This window comes from Montipora foliosa, chromosome 6 (genome assembly GCF_036669935.1).
Source record: "Montipora foliosa isolate CH-2021 chromosome 6, ASM3666993v2, whole genome shotgun sequence".
Taxonomy (NCBI): domain Eukaryota; kingdom Metazoa; phylum Cnidaria; class Anthozoa; order Scleractinia; family Acroporidae; genus Montipora; species Montipora foliosa.
The window spans coordinates 55,627,883-55,650,382 of record NC_090874.1 but is presented as its reverse complement, the minus strand read 5'-3'; the positions used below and the strand labels follow the sequence as shown (position 1 = coordinate 55,650,382).

The window sequence follows — 22,500 nt, the reverse complement described above, 5'->3', positions numbered from 1 at the left end:
AAAAACGACAACACATTTATTGAAATATTTCGTTTACAAAATAAAAGTTGAAATGCAGTGCCGTGACCCACCCGTAGGTAGCAAACCTAATCTATTTCGGTGGGACTAAATGACCAAATGATATTAAAATATGACAAGGTTTACAAACATATGCAAGGGGAGAAAAGTAAGAGGAAAAAATTACAACATTTTAAAATTACCTAAATGAAAGTGAAAAAAGTTCATACTGAATTAGTAGTAGTCTGAATTAGTACTAGTCAATATTTTTCGGTTTTTAAGAGTTTGAAAATGCAGTTTGAACTGGATTCACTTTCATCTACGTTACCTAACAGTGTTCAGACAACGTTTTTATCACATGTCCTTGTAGGCAATATTGGCCATACTAACTTTGCGCCTATACTGGTCATTGCTATAGCTGCATAGCATGCAAGTTGTCCGCCAGCCTTTATTGCATGGGTCATGCTTGTCAAGGCATTCTCAAAAGCAAGATCCAATGTTCCTTTGGACAGAGATTTCACTAAGCTGGAAAATCCAGGACTTTCTTCTTCACCACCTATTCGACAAAAAGGACTGGGTTTACTACAATTATCTCAATGCAACACCTACAATGTACTTGATACATTCTTTCCCTGGAATGTAGTTAATAGACCGTATTTTCTTGTTTACTGTTTTTCATGTGGAAGAAAAAACTTCTTCTTAAAATGTAGAAATTGCAAAATGAAGAACTCCTTTATCTTGAAGATAAAGAAGTTCTACATACACCTTATTCCAAAATGGCCGCCGTTTAAATATTCAAATTAGCCCCTTGATGCCTCGTTCTTAAGCTTAAAATTCAAAAGAATATTTTATCTTGAACGAGGCAACAAGGGCCAATTTGAATGCGCATAAATCAGCGGCCATTTTGGAATAAGGTGTATGGGGTTGAATCCTTTTACAAAAATTGAATCAAGTTGCTTCACGCATCAAGGGTGTATTACTTGCCATATTGGGGGTGGGACGGGGGGGGGGGGGGGGGGCAAGCGTACTTGCCAGTTTCATTCTAACTTCCTGTGTGAGCGATTTTACAATTATTTTGTCCATTGACTTCACTTTCTTCTAGTCGTGCTCAAATTTCATTATCTGACTACTCCAAGTCATTCCGCTAGGAAAGTGTGTATCAACATTCCAAGAATAAAATTGTCATGAAAGGTGTGGTTGTTTGAGAAGAAAATTAAAAATGTAACGTCGGGCTCTCACGTCCCCTAACAAATCTCAAATTTGGTCAGTTCACTTTGTTGACAGGACGACGCCGGCAAAGAAATGTGCCAAGATGCAAAACGCACGTACAGGGCGCGCAGAGCCTTTGTTTTTGTTCAATAAGCCCATTGTCACGGTTTCGTGGGGTTCTCGTAGCCGTCATCACTGTCCTTTCGTAAGCTCCCTAATGCTTTCAACAAGGCCACAAATTCAATTTTGTCAATTTGGATAATGACATGTGTCTCCCAAGCATCTTTTGCTCCCAAAAGTAGGAACACAAGTTGGAGGTTTGGCTTATTTGTTAACACCAAGCAGCCGTAAACTCGGCCACTTTATTACTGATTAAGGTCTACACCTTGTAACTCTTCCCCTTGTGGCGCCTGCTGCGTGAATTGCATAACTGGGACAGGAAGGTCGCCAGGGTGGAGTTTAAGGGTTAACATCACCTCCCAGAGCCAATCATACAGCTGTTGCTCATAATTGGGCTGCATCATCCGATTGTACGATGCCGCAGCTACGAGGGTCACTTGTTTCAGGAGTCCAGTGTCCTCTTTAAACGCTTCGTGTGAGATGCCTCCCGGCATATTGGGAAGGCGTAGAGCTGACACCTCAACCAGTGATGCTGCTAATGCTCTGTGCCAAGACTGGTGCAAAAACAAGCGATCGCTTTCACCAGGCTAAAGAAACAAACACAATAAAGAAACTTTAAGACTTAACTAATTAATGTATGAAAAGAATATATTAGCCTGAATATTTCAGCCTTTCCCTTCGTCAGTGTTTAGGTAACGTTCATAACTGCGATAATCTAAAAAAATCTTTACAGTTATGCAATTACTGGGTGAGGTGTTCCGTGACATATGGAATAATCATGGTAAAGGCACGTGGAATCAGCCAACCAAGAAATGGACTGTGCTTCTTTTGAAACAATGAGAGATACTGTATACATGTTAAAAAAGGTTATTTCCAAATCAACTTTGGCACCTTTGGTCGATAGTGCAAAGCAAAGATGCCCAGATTTAACTGAACATGAAGGTTCGCACCCAAAAAGATTCAAAATACACGTAAAGAATACAATGTGCAACGCTTATTACAGATGATGCTTTGGGTATTTCAAGGTTCAAGGCATCACTGCACACACAGTATAAAAAAAATGAGAAAAATACACACTTAATTAAGGGCTTTTCATGGCCAATGAAACACAAACACCAAGTGCAGAACAGGACATTCAACAAAAACTGTTAAGAAACCCAACTGGCCGGAGGCAAACCAGTTGGCTATTTACAAGTACGTCCGAGAGATGAACCACGAACTACCAGGAACAATTCAAGGCATGGCCAGAACGAGTCTTGAACCTGGGAACTCTGGATATCAAGTCAAGCGTCCTAACCTGCCTCCTCGGTGGACAACCTTGGAGATTAGGCTGATTTAGCAACAGAACGGGAACGTCAGTGGCGACTGCACGCGCAGAAAAAACACCAATGAGAATTCAGAATAGAGTAGACTCCACTCTTTTCTTCTCTATTCTAAATTCTCATTGGTAGTTTTGCTGCGCGCGACGTCGCCACTGACGTTCCCGTTCTGTTGCTAAATCAGCCTATTATTTTGCTGACAACTCATGATGGTGCGTGCAGTAACAGTTTCGTTCCGCATTCATACCTCTCCTACATGTCCCCAGTTAAGGTTGGAAATAATGTATCTTGCTAGTTGGTGCTCAGGGGATGAGAGATCAGCCTTAAGCAACCACGACTTGATGCAGTCCATACTTTTGTAGGATGGATACCAGAGATGAACTGACAATCCACTGAACAAGTAAACACAGGCCTGGAAAAATTGAAGAAATTATCAGTATATCAAGGCTGCTGCCTAAGAAAATTTTAAAGGGGCCCTCAGAGCTAAACGCTGAGAACTTAGGAGCCCAACATATGAAGTGAAAGGTGTTGCTGTGAAAAATTAAGGCACCCAGAGCTATTCTTTGGGAGCCCTAGGCTACCGGGCTCCTGTTAGGCAACAGCCTTGGTATATGATGCAAAAAGTTCTTGGTAACAGGAAGGATTTTCCAAAACATCTGAGAAAAGATTAGCAATTTCAAGCCATAACCATTTCTTTGACGTGTTTCAGCAATGTCAACACACTAAGTGTTCAAAGGCTTTCTGTTTTTCTTAACCAATGAGATGACTTCAAGCCCCTGGGCTGTTCCTTTAATTTCCATGGGTTTTTTTGTAACCATGGCAACATTTAAAATACTCACTTCTCAAGTGCCAAAGCGAGTTTCCTTGAATAACGACCAGAGAAAATCTAGATCTATCTTAGTTTGCAGGGAGAATTTTCAACTGCTCTGGGTCAAAAATTCATGAAAGTAAACTTAAATTTCGATTATACACCAAAAGGCATTAGCTTGGTAATTCTCATAAATTATGTCCTGGAAAATGGCCTCTAGGCTGCAAGCAGTTTCTTCAGTTTTTCACGCAGCATAAGTTATGCGAGTATTTCTTTGCCACTCAGATTCACACTGCTACAGAAAAAAAATTGAGAGTCTGGTTGGAGTCTTAATTGCCTTGTGTAACCAATGGTTATTATAATTTTTGCTTGATAAAATTTCCAGATTTGTGCATAAATCCATGGGAGTATTAATAGGAAGTTGAAAATGTATCGTTGAGTGCTCAATTCTTCCACATAACCTAAAATTTGGCCATTTCATGTCGTTTTTGGATAAAGAACGGCAGAGGAATAGACTAAAAATGTCAAGTAACTGTACATGCAGAGTATGCTCAGCCAATTTTATCATAAAGCTTACATGTATCGTTCTCTGCAGTCAGTGTTGGTTTTCACAAGTAACCCAAGCACTAGAACAATCCACTTAACATAAACTCAATAGTGTGTTGTTCATTGGTGCCTTTTGTTCGGACAAAAGAAACTAATTAAAATAATGAGCATCTGTGAAACAAATGCACAAAAACAAAGGAATGCCAATGTAAACTCAAAAGCCAAAAACAGAGAAAACAAAACTAGATTGAGGTACATGTACTATACCCCTCCTCTCCCCTCCCCTTGTACTTACAGACCTGTGTGTTTGTAATGCCTGAGAAATGCTAGACCAAATCATTATTGCTTCCACTCCCTACTTGCCATTGCTTTCAAAGATTCATACTTACCTTGCCGATAGTTTCGATTGTAGCACTGACGCTGTCCAAGAGAGCTGTTATCACAAAAGGATGAGTACTTGAAATGGTTCCAAGGAGGTGTTTCCCTGTTTTGGAACACAACTCCCTTGTCTGACTTGCAATAAATGAAACCTGTAAATATCATGGAAAGAAGGCAATTTCTCGCTCAGAGTTTGAGCAGCTTTAAGGTAATTTCTGACAAAAAATTAAGATCTGTTTCAGAGCAAGTTTGTAAAATTTTATCCCAAGAAGAAAAAAAGAACGAGAACAACAAAAAAGAGTACTGGCTTCTTTTAAAGGAAGGATTGCCAGGGATTTGGAAAAAATATAAAACAAAAAGTGATTCTGCTATTTCTATTCCTATTTTTTGCCAAAATGATTATATGATACATAGTTACAAGGAATAATAATTATTATTGTACATGTATATAGGTGTACGTAATGTCATGTAGGTGTACTTAAATCCAGTTAAAAACAAAAAGATCAGCACTCGTAAGAATGGAGCCCAAACACCCCATTGGTTACTTCCGTAACCAACATTGCTCCGACAGTAACATCATATTAAAACCAAGGATACTGTCTTGTTCAAGGCAACTAGCAAGGATTTGAATGTGTGCAATAATCAAGTCAAGTCAAGTTATTCTTATTACATATTACAAAAGAATCACTCTAACCCACAAATAGCGAAAGCTAATCTAGGCGGGTAGAGTGAAATTGATATATTTACATATTATACAAATACAATTTTAAATTGACATATATTGACTACTTAAATTGATTGCAATCATGCCTATATCTTAAGCCTATAATGTATACTCTATAAACTATAAACTTGGCTATATAACTTTTTGTAAATGAGACATAATAGTCGGTATGCCAACATAATCCTCCTCCTGATTGAGAATTTGAAGTAAGTGTTGCATTTTATTCTTGAAGCATGGCTTAGATAATTTCCGCAGGTCTGGAGGGATGCTATTCCATATTAATACGCCTCGTCGAGAAAAAGATTTGATTTGATGGGTTAACCTGGAATATTTAGTGTAGAGATTACCGGCGGAAGAAAATCTTGTGTTGTATGTATGTATTGCGCTTGCAGAACTGAAAAGGTTGGATATATTACGGGGTGATAAGTCATTATGGACATCATGCATTAAAATCGACACTGCTTTAAAATAAAGGAGGCCGATTGGGAGGCAACTGGAGGAAACAAAAAGAGGGACAGCAGAAGATCTAAAAGGTGCAAAGGAGATAAGATGTAAGGCACGCTTTTGTAGGACAAAATGCTCAGATCACAAATGTTCTCATGCAACTAATCAAGGGAGTGCTTATTTATTTAACTATTCAAGGCAATGTTTTATCTGTGTGTTAAATGTTGCGATAAAAACAACTTGCCACATTCTGTTCATACACTGTCAGTTGTAAAATAAATTCCAAACCTTGTACACTTGCAGTGTAATGGCCTCAATTAATTCCTTTTCATTCTCTTCACGAGAGGTGGCAATGTTTGCAAATGTGGTTAACAAAAAGATGGCCTCAGATTGAGAGATTCTGGCAAGCTGATCAGTGAATTCCCCCTCACGACCTGTCAAAGATCACAGGTACAAGTTTAAAATTCAATGTCTCACGTAAAGATGACTTTTAAACAGTACATGTATAATAATCACAGTTATGGAAAAATAACAAAACAAGAGTGTACCGGTATTAGGGGTATTTCTGGACATATTAGGCAGCACAAAAGATTAAAGTATTACTGTAACAGTATGTTGATTCAGCAAACCATTCATTCCGCTATCAGCAGTAGAGTTTAAATGGAGTGTTCTTCTGTTTAGAGCGAAAACAGAAAATTATTCCGTACCTTGAATATTCACAAAAATAATAATGCACTCAGTCTGACTCTTTGCATCTAATGCACCACAGTCAACTGCATACCATCTCGCACTTATGAAATATTAAAGCTGAACATACTCTCTAATATGTCTCTCCAGTTTTCTTTATAAGAGTTCTCTCTTTGAATGCTTTCAACAGAGTCCAGTTTCGATGCATCTAAGTGCAGTGCAAGAAACAGCTTCCAGAGAGTTTCAGAAGACACACTTCTAAAGGGCATGTCAGCCAGAAACTGCCAAGCTCCAAGTCTGCCAAAGATTTTAAAAGCAGTAGTGATAAAATTAATATTATTGTCACTGCAAGTCTTTCTAGAGCGTGAAAGAGACACTACTCTCTGAGTTTCTTCATTAATTTTTTTGACATTGTTCCTTTAGCAAATCACAAAAGAAGTAAAACATGGAAGAAGAAACAGTGACAAATGTGCCTTCAGGTGTACTACTTCACAAATCACATGCCACTTTTTCCCCTTATTATATTTCAACAAAAGCCTGTGTATAACTGTTATGGTGCAGGCACAAGGTAAACTGGGATGCAAAAAGGTACTGGGAAAATTGTCTGCAATGCTGTTGCTAATAAAACAGTCCTGTTGAAGCATGCATATGGTGAACAAATAATAATATTACAAAAACAGCATCACACTCTCATACCAGGTTGTCCAGACTTAGTATTTTACTCTGTCTAACGACAATGGGGAACCCCTGGTAGTCAATGGGTTAATAATTATTATTGGTTTATCTGTTTCCAATCAAGTAACTCACAAGGGATGTTATGGTGCCATATGAAAAACCAATTATTGCTTAACAAAGTGCACCCACTAATGTGATGCAATTGGTTACCATGGCAACATGAAGGCTTCCTGCATTGAGATTAACATAATATCACAAAACTAAAGACTAAAGAATATCTACTGTCTACCTGTGAGCAGATATGATCTGATGTGCAGCCCTCAAAAAGAACTGATCAACTTCCACTTGAAGTCGCTCCAGTGAATACTGATCATTAAGGACAGTGTTAGAATCAGAGCAAATGTTCACTCGCCAACTTCTGTAATCTGACCAGTGATCCAACACATACTGAACAATCTGTCTGAAAAAGAAAAATAGACACATGTCCCAAATAAGAAAAAAAATGCCCTGTTTATGGCAATCACATGGTGTCTTTGTTTTCCAGTGTCAATTAACCCATTGACCCCCGGGAGTGAGACTTTACTCTGTCTAATGCCAGACGATTATTTTACTCATCAACTACGGGATCCTAGGGTGTTTGAGGTGTCAATGGGTTGATAGTGGAGCACCAAATCGACGAAAACTCTATAGACTGAAACCAATCAAATCAAATTATGACAGGAAAACTGGACAACCCAAATAAATATCTCTTTCAAGAGAAGAGATGAGACTCAACAAACTTAAACCTGCAAATGGCTTCATCCACCATTTTAACCTAGGTCGAGGACAGTGCTCTCACCACAGCACCATCTCTACCCATTTGCAACAATGACATGGCATCATGTTTTCCTAAAACAGGACAAACGTCATGAACTTTAAAAGGACCAGCTGTACACATAGAACAATCAAGACACCCTCTCATCATTGGATTTCACAAGATAAAGCATGTCCAAAAACAAAGTGAACATAATTATTACCTGATGGTACGGCCCACTCTCTTAACAAATGCTCTGTAGCGGATTTTTTCATAAGTGCGAAAGGCACGTCCCATCATGTAAACAGTGCATGATGCAAAGGCCAACATTCTCATTATGTCACGACTTGAAGTGTGATCAATGTGATAATGAGACTCAGTTAAGCAATCGTCTAAGAGGAAAAAAATAATTTGTTAATGGAAATAAATGTAAAAAGATAAAACAAAGAGCTTGGATTGCTAAGAAACTGAAGAAGTCTAATTACATTGTATTACTGTAACATGGGTCCAAGAGAGCCCCCACATCAAACTGATAAAAGAGGGAAGCCCTACTCATCCTACTACACTGTTAACATTCAGATGCTGATCATCGCAGTTATGAATTAACGTTACTCGAGCAGTAACGAAAGGAAATCCTTAAAAATTCACGCTTGAATGGGATTTGAACCCTGACCTCTGCAATACCCATGCAGTGCTCCACCAGTTGACCTATCAAACCAACTTGATTCTCTCTGCAGTTCACTGAAATATATTATACATGTATGGCTTTCACATTATACATCAACTTTCATCATACACTGTACATGTACAACTTGTGAAAGGTCTACAACATTATTTTATTTAAAACAATTACTACAATCAAAACACACAAGAGAAAAAATCTTTAATTTCAGACTGGTGTTTAAGTCCAAAAGTAGCATATTACTAAATTAACATGAACTCACTAGGAATATTAGGGTCCATTTTAAGAAGGTGCTTGAAAATAGCATCAAAAGGAAACTGAGAGAAAATTGCTATGAGGTCATTCTCTTGTATTAACATCCAGCTTGTTTGTGGGTCCTCATCCTGAAAACATACATGTAATTTATAGTCATTGTCATCGTCACATGTTGTGACAGAGCTGAAGGTTTGATCTTTTATTGTGTGAAGATTCTCATTACAGTTTCAAACAAAGACAGAGTAGTGGTGGGTTTGCTGCAAAAGCCAGCAAGGCTCTTTTGCCCAGAATCATTTAATATTGGGTGTAGCTGCTTACTGTAAACAAGCTAAACATCTACATGTTCACGTACATGTACATGTACATACAGTGTACAATGTAGAAAAATACCTAACCTCCAATGATTCTCCATCTTCATCCACAATTGTCCAGCTTATTGATCTGAATGCTTCATCTGAAAAACACTCTTAGTCATGCTAATATTCAGAGAAAGAGCATACAGCAATACTGTAATGTCTAAGTGGCTTCCTGTGCCATGTTAAGGTCAAAGCACTGAATTTTGCAAGTTTCATAGAAAGAAGCATAGCTTTCTCCATAGTTGTTTTGAAATGCATAAGCCACTGCTGTCAGTAAGAGAAGAACTAGTCGCTAGGAAGAACTACCCTTATCATTGTAGAGAGCTTATTACCCACTTACGGTACATGTAAGGTGGCTGGAACCAGTTTCACCACTTTTGAGAGACCTTCTTATTAGAAGGGTTATAACTACAGCTGTAAACTGTATCACATAACAGCAATGTTATGGTACCATATGAAAAACCAATTATTGCTTAACTAAATGCGGCCACTAACGTGACGAGGTAGGTTACCACGACAACATGAAGGCTTTTCGAAAACACCATAATTATATTTTGTCTTTACTTTCTTATACCTCAAAAAAATGAACTTAGTGACGCAGTAGAATAGTAATTAGCAATCAGCAAAGTTTTAATTCAGAGCTACCTTAAATTTCGTAATACAGTGTTCAGTTATAACCATTCTAATAAGAAGGTCTGTTAAAAGTAGTGAAAATGGTTTCAGACACTTTAAAGGTTATTTCATCATGGCTGAGAATTCCTACCAAAAATTTGCACTTTTCATGGAATTTTGTGCCTTTCCTGACTTTTCACTTTTCTTTGACAATAATATAAAAGATTTTTCCTGAATTTTTCAAAAAACCCCCAACTTTCCCCTGACCTTGAAAACTTTTTGTTTTTCCCTGATTTTTCCTTGATAATGACAATCCTGACAGAGGACGTATGAAAATTCTTGCTAGTATTGAAACTAGAGTATTAGTCTAGTCAGCAGAGTATGAAGAAAATGCTGACTGAGTAATACACTGTAATACTTAAAATAGCTACGTAATGTAACATTACAGTAGACTTCATAAATTATGAAGATTTTCATAATAATAATCTTGAGCTGCCTAAGAAGACACTATTTTCATTTCTGTTCATTTACATGTACCAAATTAAGACTTAAGCCTAGCTTCTTAAAAATAAAGTCCCATTAGATCTTCAAACTATAAAATCTGCCATTGGAAAACAACATGAAGATAAAGACATTTTTATGTCTTTTTTGTTTAAGTTGAAACTCACCTTGCTTTCCCAATGAAAGTTTCTGTAGAAATCCTTCCCTTTCTCTAAAGGGATAAATGAGAAAATGAGTGTGAACCTCGCTTAAAGTTCAATCATGTTGCAACTGTTACATAATTCTGAAAATTAATCCTGGTTCTGCTATAAACCAGGCGTTTTTGCCTAATTAAATCAACAAACTTCATTTTCCTTAATAGGTTTAATACCATTTTGCTTTTTTTTTTAATGTACTATTATAAATGCACCTGAAGTGTTAAACAGTTGAACAAAGCGTTCACTTACTACTTGAATAGTAATATTAAATATTAGTATATACTAAAACAGTGGATAGTGTTGAACTCGCGCGCTGATTGGCTCGTCAAATTCCCAATATCCTAGCTGTGCTATTTACCTCCGAGCAACTCGGGGAAAAAATGGCATCCCGATTTGCATCCGTGATAAGTGAAGAAAACATCCAAATTAATTTTTTGTGCTGTATATTATCTCACTGTTTTAGTATATACTATTAAACAACTACTCACCTCAGTGTCAGTGGCTAGCGCTGGATATTTACCTTGCTGCTTCGCGGCTCGGTAAATATCCACCGGGTAGCCACCTCCACTTCGGTGAATAGTTGTATAATATTTAATAAATATTATATGAAAGTGAATTGAATTGGGTACAACATTGAGTTACCTGATTTGGTCTGTTAGTTGGATGTTACAATACAAGTACATGTATGTAGTTAGTTACATGTAAGTTGGTGTTTTTGTAAATATTTTTATTTCCTTGGAAAGCAGAATTTGGGTGACACTGTGACAATAACCACCTCTACTTAAGGATGGATGTAATGTTGAAGTTAAGACTGAGTAGAGGGAACCAGGGGCCCGTTTCGCGAAAATCCCGAAAACTTTTCGGGCCCAGAAATCCATTTGTGAATCTGCCAACCACTTATTTTGGGAAGCCGACCTTTTAACATCATGATGTTTTCAAGGTAACAAAAATAAAAATGATGAAATGGTATATGAAATGAATTATATATGAACTGCGGATATGAAATCAAGTGAAGCTATGATCTTCGCAGTTATGAGCGCAATTTTTGCAATTGCGTAGAGAAGCCTGAAAAATTCAGGCCTTCAACGGGGTTTGAACCTGTGACCTCGCGATTCCGGTGCGACGCTCTAACCAACTGAGCTATGAAGCCACTGACGTTGGGAGCTGGTCATTTGTGGGTTCTAATGGTCCCGTGAGGAATGAATCAATGATGAAATGGTATATGAAATGAATCATATATGAACTGCGGATATGAAATCAAGTGAAGCTATGATCTTCGCAGTTATGAGCGCAATTTTTGCAATTGCGTAGAGAAGCCTGAAAAATTCAGGACTTCAACGGGGTTTGAACCCGTGACCTCGCGATTCCGATGCGACGCTCTAACCAACTGAGCTATGAAGCCACTGACGTTGGGAGCTGGTCATTTGTGGGTTCTAATGGTCCCGTGAGGAATGAATCAATGATTCAATATGATTCATTTCATATACCATTTCATCATTGATTCATTCCTCACGGGACCATTAGAACCCACAAATGACCAGCTCCCAACGTCAGTGGCTTCATAGCTCAGTTGGTTAGAGCGTCGCATCGGAATCGCGAGGTCACGGGTTCAAACCCCGTTGAAGTCCTGAATTTTTCAGGCTTCTCTACGCAATTGCAAAAATTGCGCTCATAACTGCGAAGATCATAGCTTCACTTGAAAAATAAAAATGACTGTAAAGTTTGATGACTTCAATCCAGTCTGTTCTTGAGAGAGATACAAAGGGAATTGTGACACCCAAAAATGGCCCATAAAGTTTCGGGACTTTCGAGAAACGGGCCCCAGGACACTTTTGTGATGCTAATCAAATCAGCTTGTATCTCATTAAAATTCTTATGCATTTCTGGACATACTGTGCCTGGTGGTAAAAAGTTGCACACTGTCATCTAGTATTCACCTGATGGGCTGTAGAACACCTGCCAACATGGCAACAAAATGGTGCACAAGTGGGTTGTCCCAGTAATAAGGCTCATCAACAACATTGTATCCATGCGTTTTGAACTTTGGCACAGGAAACTGAATAAAATGTGCAATTTGACTGGCAAATCCTGGTGGACATCTCAACATATGATTTAAGAGAAACACAAGGTCTGCTAATGAAGCAACACGAAGGAGGACTGCAACCTACAGGAACAAACATTAAAAATAATTATAGGACCACATGGATCAGCAACATAGTCATGTACACAAAGTGAAGTTTTGGTGAGGATGGTCAATCGATTTATGGAATGTTTAAATGTTTTGGGTTTTACAGACTTTTGTCAGTTTAGGTATCAGTGGATCGAGTTTGTTCCTACAACTGACCTTCTTCATAAAGTTGTTCCTAAATTGCAAGTTCCAATTAATTATTAAAGTTATAACCGGTAATAATATTAATTAGAAAAACTGTTAATTTTAGTTCTCACCACATACTAATGGCTTCAGGTCAAAATGGACTATTTGACCAAGATTGTGTGAGAGTGCTGGCACTTGGAGCCCTCATGGCAAATGAGACAAGTGACAAACATGTACATGTAAGTCTCAGGGGAAATATATGTACAGTATCATCCAAGATTCCAGACCATAATATCACCATAGTTTAATACACACCAGTTGCTCCATCCAGCCATTGAGAATTGTAACAAATTCCTCATCTTTAATTGGTTGCCGCACAAACATAAATAACACGCTGATGCAGTCTCGTAATTTCTGGATTTCCTCTTGCAATTCCTGTGTCATTTCTCCAGGGCACAATTCTAAGAAAACAAACAGAACTGAATTGAATGTCAAAGGAGAAAGGGTGAATTTAGCAGCCTGACCACCTCCAACCAGCTGTGGTTTTTAATAATAACAATAATAATAATAATAATAATAATAATAATTATTATTATTATTATTATTATTATTATTATTATTATTATTAATCTTTTAAGTTTTTTTCATTTTTTTCATATTCCTAAAATGGGTTAACTGTGAACTAGCACAATACTTGACTAAATAAATAAAAGCACTTACAAGTAGATCTTCTTGTAAATTATCTTTCATGCTGCTAAGAAATAAATTCTGCCAAAACTCATGTGCTTCATTTCAAGTAGATTAAATGCACCACTGTACAGTACACATGTGTGAGGTTAATTTGCACTGACCAGTCACTAAAGTATCAGTTGATACATTGGCCAAAGTAGGAGAATTCCACAGCATATCATAAATGTATGTGTCAACATGGAGACGAGCGAGCTGACAAGTGTACTTCTGTAAAGCCAGCGTCTAAAAATAAAACACAGAGATCAACAGGAGGTGGCAAGGTCCAGTAATTAGAAGGTATTGGTTACGAGTGCCATTGTACATGATTCTAATCTCTCCCTAACCAATGGCTGGCTCTGTCTTCCCTTGTACGTACAAAGTGTGACAAAGTTCAAGTCAGGATCCAACTCTTTTTTCTCCTTCAAGATGGGTTTACCAATTCACCGACACCACACTTTGTACAGTAAAAAGCAACATGATTGCCTCCCTTAAACTGGGAATCTTAACCTTGTTCTGCTAATTTTGCATTGTTTCTTTTAGTTGACCCATTCACCCATGAAGCTGCGTCCAGCGTTTGACAGAGTAAAGATTTGCTTTCAGGAGGGAAAGGGGTAAAGTGGACACAATTACTGTATTTACCTGTGTATAAGTCAACCTTTTATGGCCTGAAAAGAAGCTCGACTTATTCATGTACATGGGTCAAAGATTTAGAGTCAAGTTCCATCTAAATAATTTATTCAAAATTAACGTAATAATGTTGTCATGGGCATAACGAACGCAGTGGACAAAAGACTTCAAAATGAATGACAAAAGACTACAAAATGAATGTAAACACTTCCAGTTGAAATGAAAAAGGATTTGTCCAACTCTAAATGTTGACGATATTCACTAGCACAAATATGAAATAGACACTGGGAACTTTAGTTTACCAAAGGCAGAAAGCTCAAAAAGGCACAAGTTTCTGTTTCTTCAAATAAAACACGATCAGTCAACTGCATAGTATTAACCCTGGCAAAATAACTCATGTTTGCGTTTATTCTTTATACCAGCCTGGCTGATTTAAATGCTTTTGCAAACTTCGTAGTGTTTGGTTTATGAGTTTTTTGTTTTGTTTGTCATGTGAGATATCCTACATGTAAATCAAGGACCAATTAAACCTTGCACGTTTTGCATTGTTCTTAAAGTGATTTTCAAAGATTGACTCCTGCTTCTGTGCTGTTGTGCTTATCCTCTAAAGCCCTTTATCCCTGAACAACAAAACAGGTTAGTTTCAGGTTTACATGTTCAATAATATTTATGAGAACTTTTTCTAAACTCAAGGTCAAAATGCCCTGCAAGATATACAACAACTGCTAAACCACAAAACTATTAAGAGCTTGAGGTCCTGATTTTTTTGTGTATCGATTCACAGTTCCAGAAATCAAAGAATACAAGATTAGTATCCCATGAACATTTTAACAAAGAAATTAAGAGATTGCTTTTTTGCCATAGAAAATGGGGGGTCAACTTATACACGGGATCGACTTATACACAAGTAAATACAGTATGTATAGCTTTCTAGTGGACCTAGATTTGCAGTACAAAAGTTGGCCCTTATCAACTTGGATCTCTCACCTCGGATTGAGTGAAAAAGGGTTTTAGAGGCCAAAACTGTTTGAGGTTTGCCCCGACTTCATCAAGGTTAGCTTAAAGATTGGGGTTAGGGTGATTTCTCGAGGCCTTATCGTATTTTTTATGTTGATCCGAGATGAGCAATGAGTTGATCCGATCCGACTTTTGTACCTGCCTGACCTAGATTTGGTTTAATAAGTCGAGTGCCTATCAACAAGAAAGTGTGATAGCTGAGTGCACTTATACTATAAATGTTTATACTATAAACTTGTTTGCACATGCATCTACCCAAAACTCAACTTCACTAAGTAAAAAATTACTAATTAAATTAGAATTTCCAGACTTTCCCTGACGATAGCATTCATGACTGTACTGAAAGAGATGTTACTATAAGTGTATAAATTACATGTACATGATTGTATGTTAGATGAAGAGATTAATTTCATTGTTTATTGGTGGTGACTTACTTAAGGATACTGAATGAATGCTTCCAACCTTTCCTTTTCATTTCAATGGCATTTGTGTCTCTAATGGCTACTGCATCATGGTCACAAAGCTTATAAAATTATAAATTATTTGTGTGTACCTCGTGCAAAGCTTTCTGCAGTTTTTCTAACAAGGTTTCAATCTCTTTAGGAACCACTTGATTCAGTTCAACTTGCTGGTATGCATGATTATGAGAAACATTCACTTGATCAAGACATTTTCCCTGTAGACCATGATGAGAAATAGATTGATTCAAAAAAACATCTTTTTTCTTGTCACTTGTGGTGACCAAAAAACTACCCAACTTTCAAAACATGATTATGTTGTGGGGCCTCTGACAGTGTTAACAGCATCATGTGAATCTGCATCTCTATATTTTAATACGCAAGAAATTATTATAAAAATTAATGTAAACTTTTTTTTGTAAGTGAACATTGCAATAAAATGTCTGTTATGTTTGTGCTACAATTGTACCATGTAAGCAGATCGGTTTAACAACAGAAACACTCACTAAATTGCTTGGAATTGCTTTACCTGAGCGGTTACTGTAAAATCTTTCGTAATCCATAGCTGATCCTTCTTCCTCTCACACTCCGCAAGAACGATCTGTGATTTGTGAAATGTACATTTAATATTATTAATTATTAGCATTATAAATAATTATTATATTATTCTCATATCACTCAGAGAGAGGGAATGGTTTCCTTATCCTCAGAAAGATCATGATAAGAAACAAACACCTCCAAAAACCAGAACTGGACATCCACCCTGATTATACACTGTGCACATAAGGCCATCCATCCTTCCTAAAGAATAATATGCTACTTTTGTTATAAATACCTAGGGAAAAATCCTTCACCAACTCCTGATAAATGTTTACTTCCCCTTTCCAAATTTCTTTGATTTACTAGTAAATCAAAAAATGCCAAGAGAATATTTCACTATTTTATAATAAAACCATAGGCATTGTTTTCTTTTAACATTATATATAAATTATTTTAAAATAAAATAAATTATTATAATTGTTTTCTCTCTTTTGAGAACTTGCACAGAATCGATATTATTTTTACCGACCATGATGACTCACCTTATATTCCTCAACAGCCATAGCCAGAGTATTTCGACCTCTGAAATAAGTGTTAACAAGCTCATAGAACTCGTGGTCATCTTGTTTGCTGATCTAAAAACACATACAGACAGCAGAAAACCTAATTTACTTACACACATTGTAAATAAAATGTAACTATTGATGTTAATAGGGTAGTACATCCGTGGCACTCTTGGGAGTGAAAGGGTTAACTATGGTAGTTGCTTAGCACCTGGCAAGAAGGAAACTGAAAAATCAGAGTCCCAGGCAGGAATCAAGCCTATGAACTCTTTAACACCAGTTATACCCATTGAGCTTCAAAAACTCCATGGGCACTAGGCTGTTTATCAACAGTATGTTCTGAATGGGCAGACTCACAAAATGGACAGTCCCACGGAAAACCACAGCAATTATAATAATTATTTGTCAATTCAGAACCTACAGGAAGATAAATCTAGGATTCTGATTTTTCAGATGATGTCTCGCCCATATCTTCCCATTTGGCGTTCAACATTATAAAATGTACAATTTGCCACCTTGAGTGGATGTAATAGAGAAGACACTCCTGTATAAAACTTTTTAAAGAATAGAAGCTTTCAGGAAATATGAAACTTAATTTTTTTTCTAAAAACCAAGTTCTCTTGAGAAAATAATATGCTCTTTGACCCTTCACCCAGTCACTCTTCAGGCACCCCAGGCAGGATGCCCCAGATGACGAGTAAAATCGACTGGCATTAGACAGAGTAAAATCTGTTCAGTCTCACTCCCGGGGGTCAATGGGTTCAGTAAATTTGTATTAATAAACTTAATCATGAAAAAGAGCAATATTATTTGTTGTTTACCCTTAAAAAATGATCCACAAATCCTTCCATTTGTTCAAGGAGTGGGTTAAAGTAAAGTGTCTTTAAATGATCCTCACTGAATGCCTCCAGGGTAGTTCTATACTGCGAGATGCTTGATACTACAAACAAAATAATGGAATATTTAACACAATCTGAATGAGGTTGCCCTTACACCTAGAATTCACTATGAACACTGTATGGTAGGTTCTTAGCTGACAGGAAGAGTGAACTTACAACTGTAAAACCCCAGTGTACAATACACTTACCGGTAATAGTGCTGACCAAAAGTATGCCTAAACCTACAGTTTTCAGTAAAATGCCTTCATTTTTCGCATGGAACCTGGGAAAATTAGGCACCATTTCCAGCTCATAAATTTAACCTCTATTTCACAAAACAAGCAAAACACCCAGCGCAACACTTTATCCCAAGCCTTATTCCTCCCACTAATACTGCATCTTCAATATTATTGTGTGTGATGCCAACTTAAGGATGGTGGCACTTAACTACAGAAAGACAATGGTTGCTAAGGAACCTTTTTAGTCAAAGAGCCCAACAAAAAGGTTGCATGGATGGTTCAATGAAGTAAATTTTTCAATGGAAATCTGACATCACTTCAATCAGAAGGCACATGCGCAGCTAGTCCCAGTCCTCTGCAGTGTGCGTTTCAGTGAAGAACAGGTAAAAGCTCCCAGGAAACAAAAGGACGAGGAGGTTTTTTCACCGGATGGGAATCGTCCCATCATTTTTCTTGAACTGTACCATGGAATTTCTATTTTTTTGTGAAATAATTTCTTTTAAAATCCATGCTACAGATTTTGTGTTAGAATGTTCTCATACTGCTGCATTAAAAATTTGGGAAAAACATATTAATGGGTTAACTTGCTGAGTTTTTAGGCATTTTGTGTTTTGGTCACGTGATTTACCAAATATGGTTGTGAGTCGAACCATACTTAAAGGAATGTTAACTAGAATACACTTGGCAAAAAAGGATTAATGTAGAGTTAAAGGAGATGAGTTCAAGAAATGACTATTTGAAGGGGTCCATGGCAATGGTTTGGAAGTTAACGAGGCACCCTCCTTGACCTTGTCGTTGTAAATGATACTTGTTTATACATAGACATACAGTAATGAGATGCTTCGTTATATTTAACAAAATTGAGCATGCATCTAATTACCACATTTCTACACATTATAAGTGGTCAATTTACAATCTACCAAACCAAATTGGTGAATAGTGTCAAACCACTGTCACACAACTTAATGACCCACCAAGCAATTAGCCCTCATCTATTTCTCCCTCATGACCCTGACCTTGTACTTTAAACACATGTGTAAGCTCACAATTTTAAACTTTTAACCTTAAACCAGTGACACCTTAAACAACCTGGGATATGCGCCCAGTTGACAAGTAAAATCATCTGGCATTAGATCGAGTAAAATCAGTTAAGCAAGGCTGTGGCCTAACAGGAGCCCGGTAGCCTGGGGCTCCCAAAGAATAGCTCTGGGCGCCTTAACTTTTGATAGCAACACCTTTCACTTCATATGTTGGGCTCCTAAGTTCTCAGCGTTTAGCGCTGATGGCCCCTTCAAAATTTTCTTAGGCAGCAGCCTTGGTTAAGTTTCACTCCCAGGGATCAATGGGTTGATGGAGGGGACATTTTTTGACTACTTAACCACCTGACACCTCAAATGCCCTGGGGCGCCCCCAGTTGAAGTCTCACTTCCAGTGTCGATGGGTTAATCAATCACTTAAACCATTATAAGTAAGAAAAATAATGTCTTAAACTATTTAAACCACATGAATGGGACCTATGTGTAGTCATCTCAAGATCTAGGAGGTAAAAGATCAACTTGGTACCCAGCAGTTCTTGACCACTTTAATACCAAGCACCCACAAAAGTCAGGGCATTACGAAACCACGAAAAAGCGAAATGAAGCACCAAAACACCAGGACCCATCCATACATGTACATTGAATAAAGTTGGATTTTGAGATTAAATCTTGTTTTAGGCCTAAAACGCTCCTAATTAATTGCTCCTAATTAATTGAGATTAAGATTTGGATTAGGATTAAGATTGAAATTAGGAGCAATAACATTTTAGGCCTAATTAGGCCTAAATCCAACCTTTGTCGATTGATATTCAATCGACAAAGGTTGGATTCAATCCCAAAAGTCATGCTCAATGAATGAAGAGGACTTGGTGGTGAGTCGACTGCAAGCAAGACTCCCTTGTGAGGAGATGACAAGAATCAATCTTGGGTGAATACTTAAGGCTAATTATTGTTTATGGGGAAAATTTCTTATTATTGTCTGGATAAGGTGCCACAAAGATACAGCTATATATACAGTACCTGCTTCACTAGCCACAGAATTCAATTTAGGGTACATCTCTGAGGCTTTGACTGCTTTATCTATGGCTTGCTGTGTTGTAGCTTTTGCACCCTTGGTTTCATTTAAAGCACTCTCTCCTTCAGCCACTCTGTGAGACTCTTCAGTATTCTGGTTAACAGCATCTGTTGCACTGTCCTTTGTCTTGTCTGTTGTAGAAACATCCAGCTGAGTAAGTTTCTTACTTTCATCAATGGCTTTATTTTTATTTTCAATCATGGATGAATCCTCAGAGTGTCTAGAGTCACCTTTGACTTCATTATCCCTGGTTGTCTTATCCTGTCCTGCAGAATTTTTCAACACCACAGTTGCAGATTCTGATCCTTCGGCCAGTATGATTTCCTCTGATCCTCCGTTTAAATTGTCAGTCTGATCGTTTCGTGAACCAATAAAATCCAGGTTTTCATCTTCAGGTAATTCCTTGGGTTCAATTATCTGTTCTTCCGCATTTAATGAGAAACTACCGGCAGTTCTTTCCCCAACGACTTCACTTGATGTCGATTGAGAGCTACTCACTTGGTTTTCAGAGAGTTCAGCACTTGAAGATGGGGGTAATTCAATTTTCGTCGCATCATCTTCTTTTATTTCCCTCGAACAAGGGTTGTCACTCGATTCTCCAGCATTGGTAGCTTCTTGCCCTGTCAACGGATCATTGTCGGTATCGCCTAGGAAATCAATTTGAGGAAAACAAGCCTGAGAAGGCTTACTTCAGCTGGTTTTACCAGACACAAATTACACAACAATGAATCGTTACGAATTTCTGGCAGAAATCTTTCTAACCTTTTACGTCTTCCGCGGCTTCACCTCTTTCTGTAGGTCTAGATACTGCCTCCTTTTCCTTTTTCTTGTGTTTCCTTTTTGGTTTTACGGCTTCCATACCGTCGCATTTTTTTTTTTTTAGACGCTGCAGCAAAGTTTGCTCCTTCGCTCCTCTTGCATATCAAGGAGTGTATCCCATGATTCCACAAGGAAAACTTCCGAATAACGAAAGAAACCGGAAGTTAAACTTCGCCCACGGGAGAAGATTATGAGCTCGATAGGGCCGATCCTAACCCCCGTACACCACCCCACCGATCACTAGGCTTTTATACGGGGCGCGCAAGTAAAAGGAGCATATTATGCTACTAGCAGTGCCCATTTTTTGCCCAAATTAGGCTAAAATTATCCTCGTTTTTCCAAAATTTACCACTTGTTCTTAAAATTATTTCTTTTGCAAAACGAGCGAAACAAGTCCAAAAAACATATCACCATCGTGGTGCAATACATTTTTGGTGTTGGTGTCACAAGCTCCTATTCTATTGTATTTTGCTTTCTTTGTCTTAAGACAACAGTGTCTGGCTATGTTTTCTGGTTCTGGTATGGTCCCTAGCTTCAAGTTGTCGGGCGGCGTGGCTGCGACAACCCCTGTGACCATTTGGCAAACTTGCAAGTGAGAGAGGTACTGTGACAAACACCATCTGGCAACTTCCGGTTGACGATTCACGAGAAAATAAATCGCCCCATCACGCTTATCGTAAAAAGTATAGGGCACCCTCAAAATTATGCCAGCACAATCTATAAAAGCCTACAAATCACAATCTTGTTTGATCAGGAAGTATCTGGAGAATTTTCAGATGGGGACTAGGAAGTCTTTTAAACTTTTTTTTAAGGAGGGTAGTTACTATATCATATGGACAGGGAGGGTAGAAACCTTGAAATGATGTGGCAATATAGGAACAAAGCTACAAAAAAAACACTAAAAATAACTGGTTCAGTTTAGAAATCCCCTGGTTGAGTTTCACACTGATGTGCATCTGTTGCGCGAACGTTTTCAAAACTGTTGCGTCTTATTAACTATGGTTTTGCAGCGCTTGGCGTCCGCTGCCTCTACTTGCTTCGAATTATGATTGGCTGAAAGTGCATTTCGTTCAGAGCGTGATATGCTCTGTAATTACTTTGGATTTGGATTTTTGACACTCAAATGAAACTGCTCTATTAGCTTGTACTGTGCACTCGATAATAATAATAATACATAAAGGAAACGACTTGTTTACATTTGACCATAACAAAAATTGCGATAATGTATTTCCTAAAACGTTGTAAACATTATTAAAATGCTAAAAGCTAAAAAGGCTCATTGACAATGTTTCGACGTTATCTTAACGTCATTTTGTCAAGTCAAAGATAATGGAGTTTTTTGCCTGTAAATGGTCATAAATTGAAAAGCAACAATAGGCTAAACAAAAAGTTTTGCATGTATGGAGTTCGCTTGCACGTTCAAATTAGGTTCAAGTTTTTTTATGAAAAGCATTTCAATAACTAAACAATCAAACTTGCTCTGACATTTGCCAATTGCCGAATTCTTGTGTTAAGCAACACGTTGAAAGAGGTGTCGGGCCGTATAGCGGATATCATAAGTATCAACAGAAAAAAAGCAAGATGATACACCATAACACCAACTCAGAGTTGCAAACAAATCACACATGCGCACAGCCGTTTCACCTAGTCAATTGACAACCATGGACAGCTGTTTCGGCCCTTTGGGCCTCATCAACATCATAGTTAGTAGAGGTGTAGCAAATATTTCAGCCGAGTGTTTTAAATATCCACCGCTAGCCACCTCCACTTCGGTGAATAGTTGTTAAATATACCTTAGTTTGACCGTATATGGCAATTGATTGCGCTAAGCGTTGCTACGCTAAAATTGTTTTCGCCGGAAAACAATTCCGACGTTTAGAAGTGCGCGAAAGGGAAGAAAT

At 37.8% G+C, this 22,500-nt stretch overlaps 1 protein-coding gene across 1 annotated transcript in view; it reads right to left on the bottom strand.

Annotated features, from left to right (window-relative positions):
* Positions 1–20,713, bottom strand: part of LOC138007803 (ectopic P granules protein 5 homolog) — a 64,233-nt gene extending 43,520 nt beyond the window's left edge. Inside the window, exons 1-20 of the mRNA XM_068854880.1 lie at positions 20,543–20,713; positions 19,726–20,427; positions 17,373–17,491; positions 16,531–16,623; positions 15,978–16,049; positions 15,544–15,666; positions 13,469–13,589; positions 12,933–13,078; positions 12,241–12,467; positions 10,274–10,317; positions 9,033–9,091; positions 8,645–8,765; positions 7,924–8,092; positions 7,197–7,367; positions 6,363–6,529; positions 5,834–5,979; positions 4,389–4,529; positions 2,893–3,057; positions 1,592–1,913; positions 388–553 (exon numbers count right to left, since the gene is read on the bottom strand). Of these exons, the coding sequence (XP_068710981.1) occupies positions 388–553; positions 1,592–1,913; positions 2,893–3,057; positions 4,389–4,529; positions 5,834–5,979; positions 6,363–6,529; positions 7,197–7,367; positions 7,924–8,092; positions 8,645–8,765; positions 9,033–9,091; positions 10,274–10,317; positions 12,241–12,467; positions 12,933–13,078; positions 13,469–13,589; positions 15,544–15,666; positions 15,978–16,049; positions 16,531–16,623; positions 17,373–17,491; positions 19,726–20,427; positions 20,543–20,639 (3,371 nt within the window). The 5' untranslated portion in view covers positions 20,640–20,713. The remainder of the gene's footprint in view (positions 1–387; positions 554–1,591; positions 1,914–2,892; positions 3,058–4,388; positions 4,530–5,833; positions 5,980–6,362; positions 6,530–7,196; positions 7,368–7,923; positions 8,093–8,644; positions 8,766–9,032; positions 9,092–10,273; positions 10,318–12,240; positions 12,468–12,932; positions 13,079–13,468; positions 13,590–15,543; positions 15,667–15,977; positions 16,050–16,530; positions 16,624–17,372; positions 17,492–19,725; positions 20,428–20,542) is intronic.
* Positions 20,714–22,500: the final 1,787 nt, after the last annotated feature.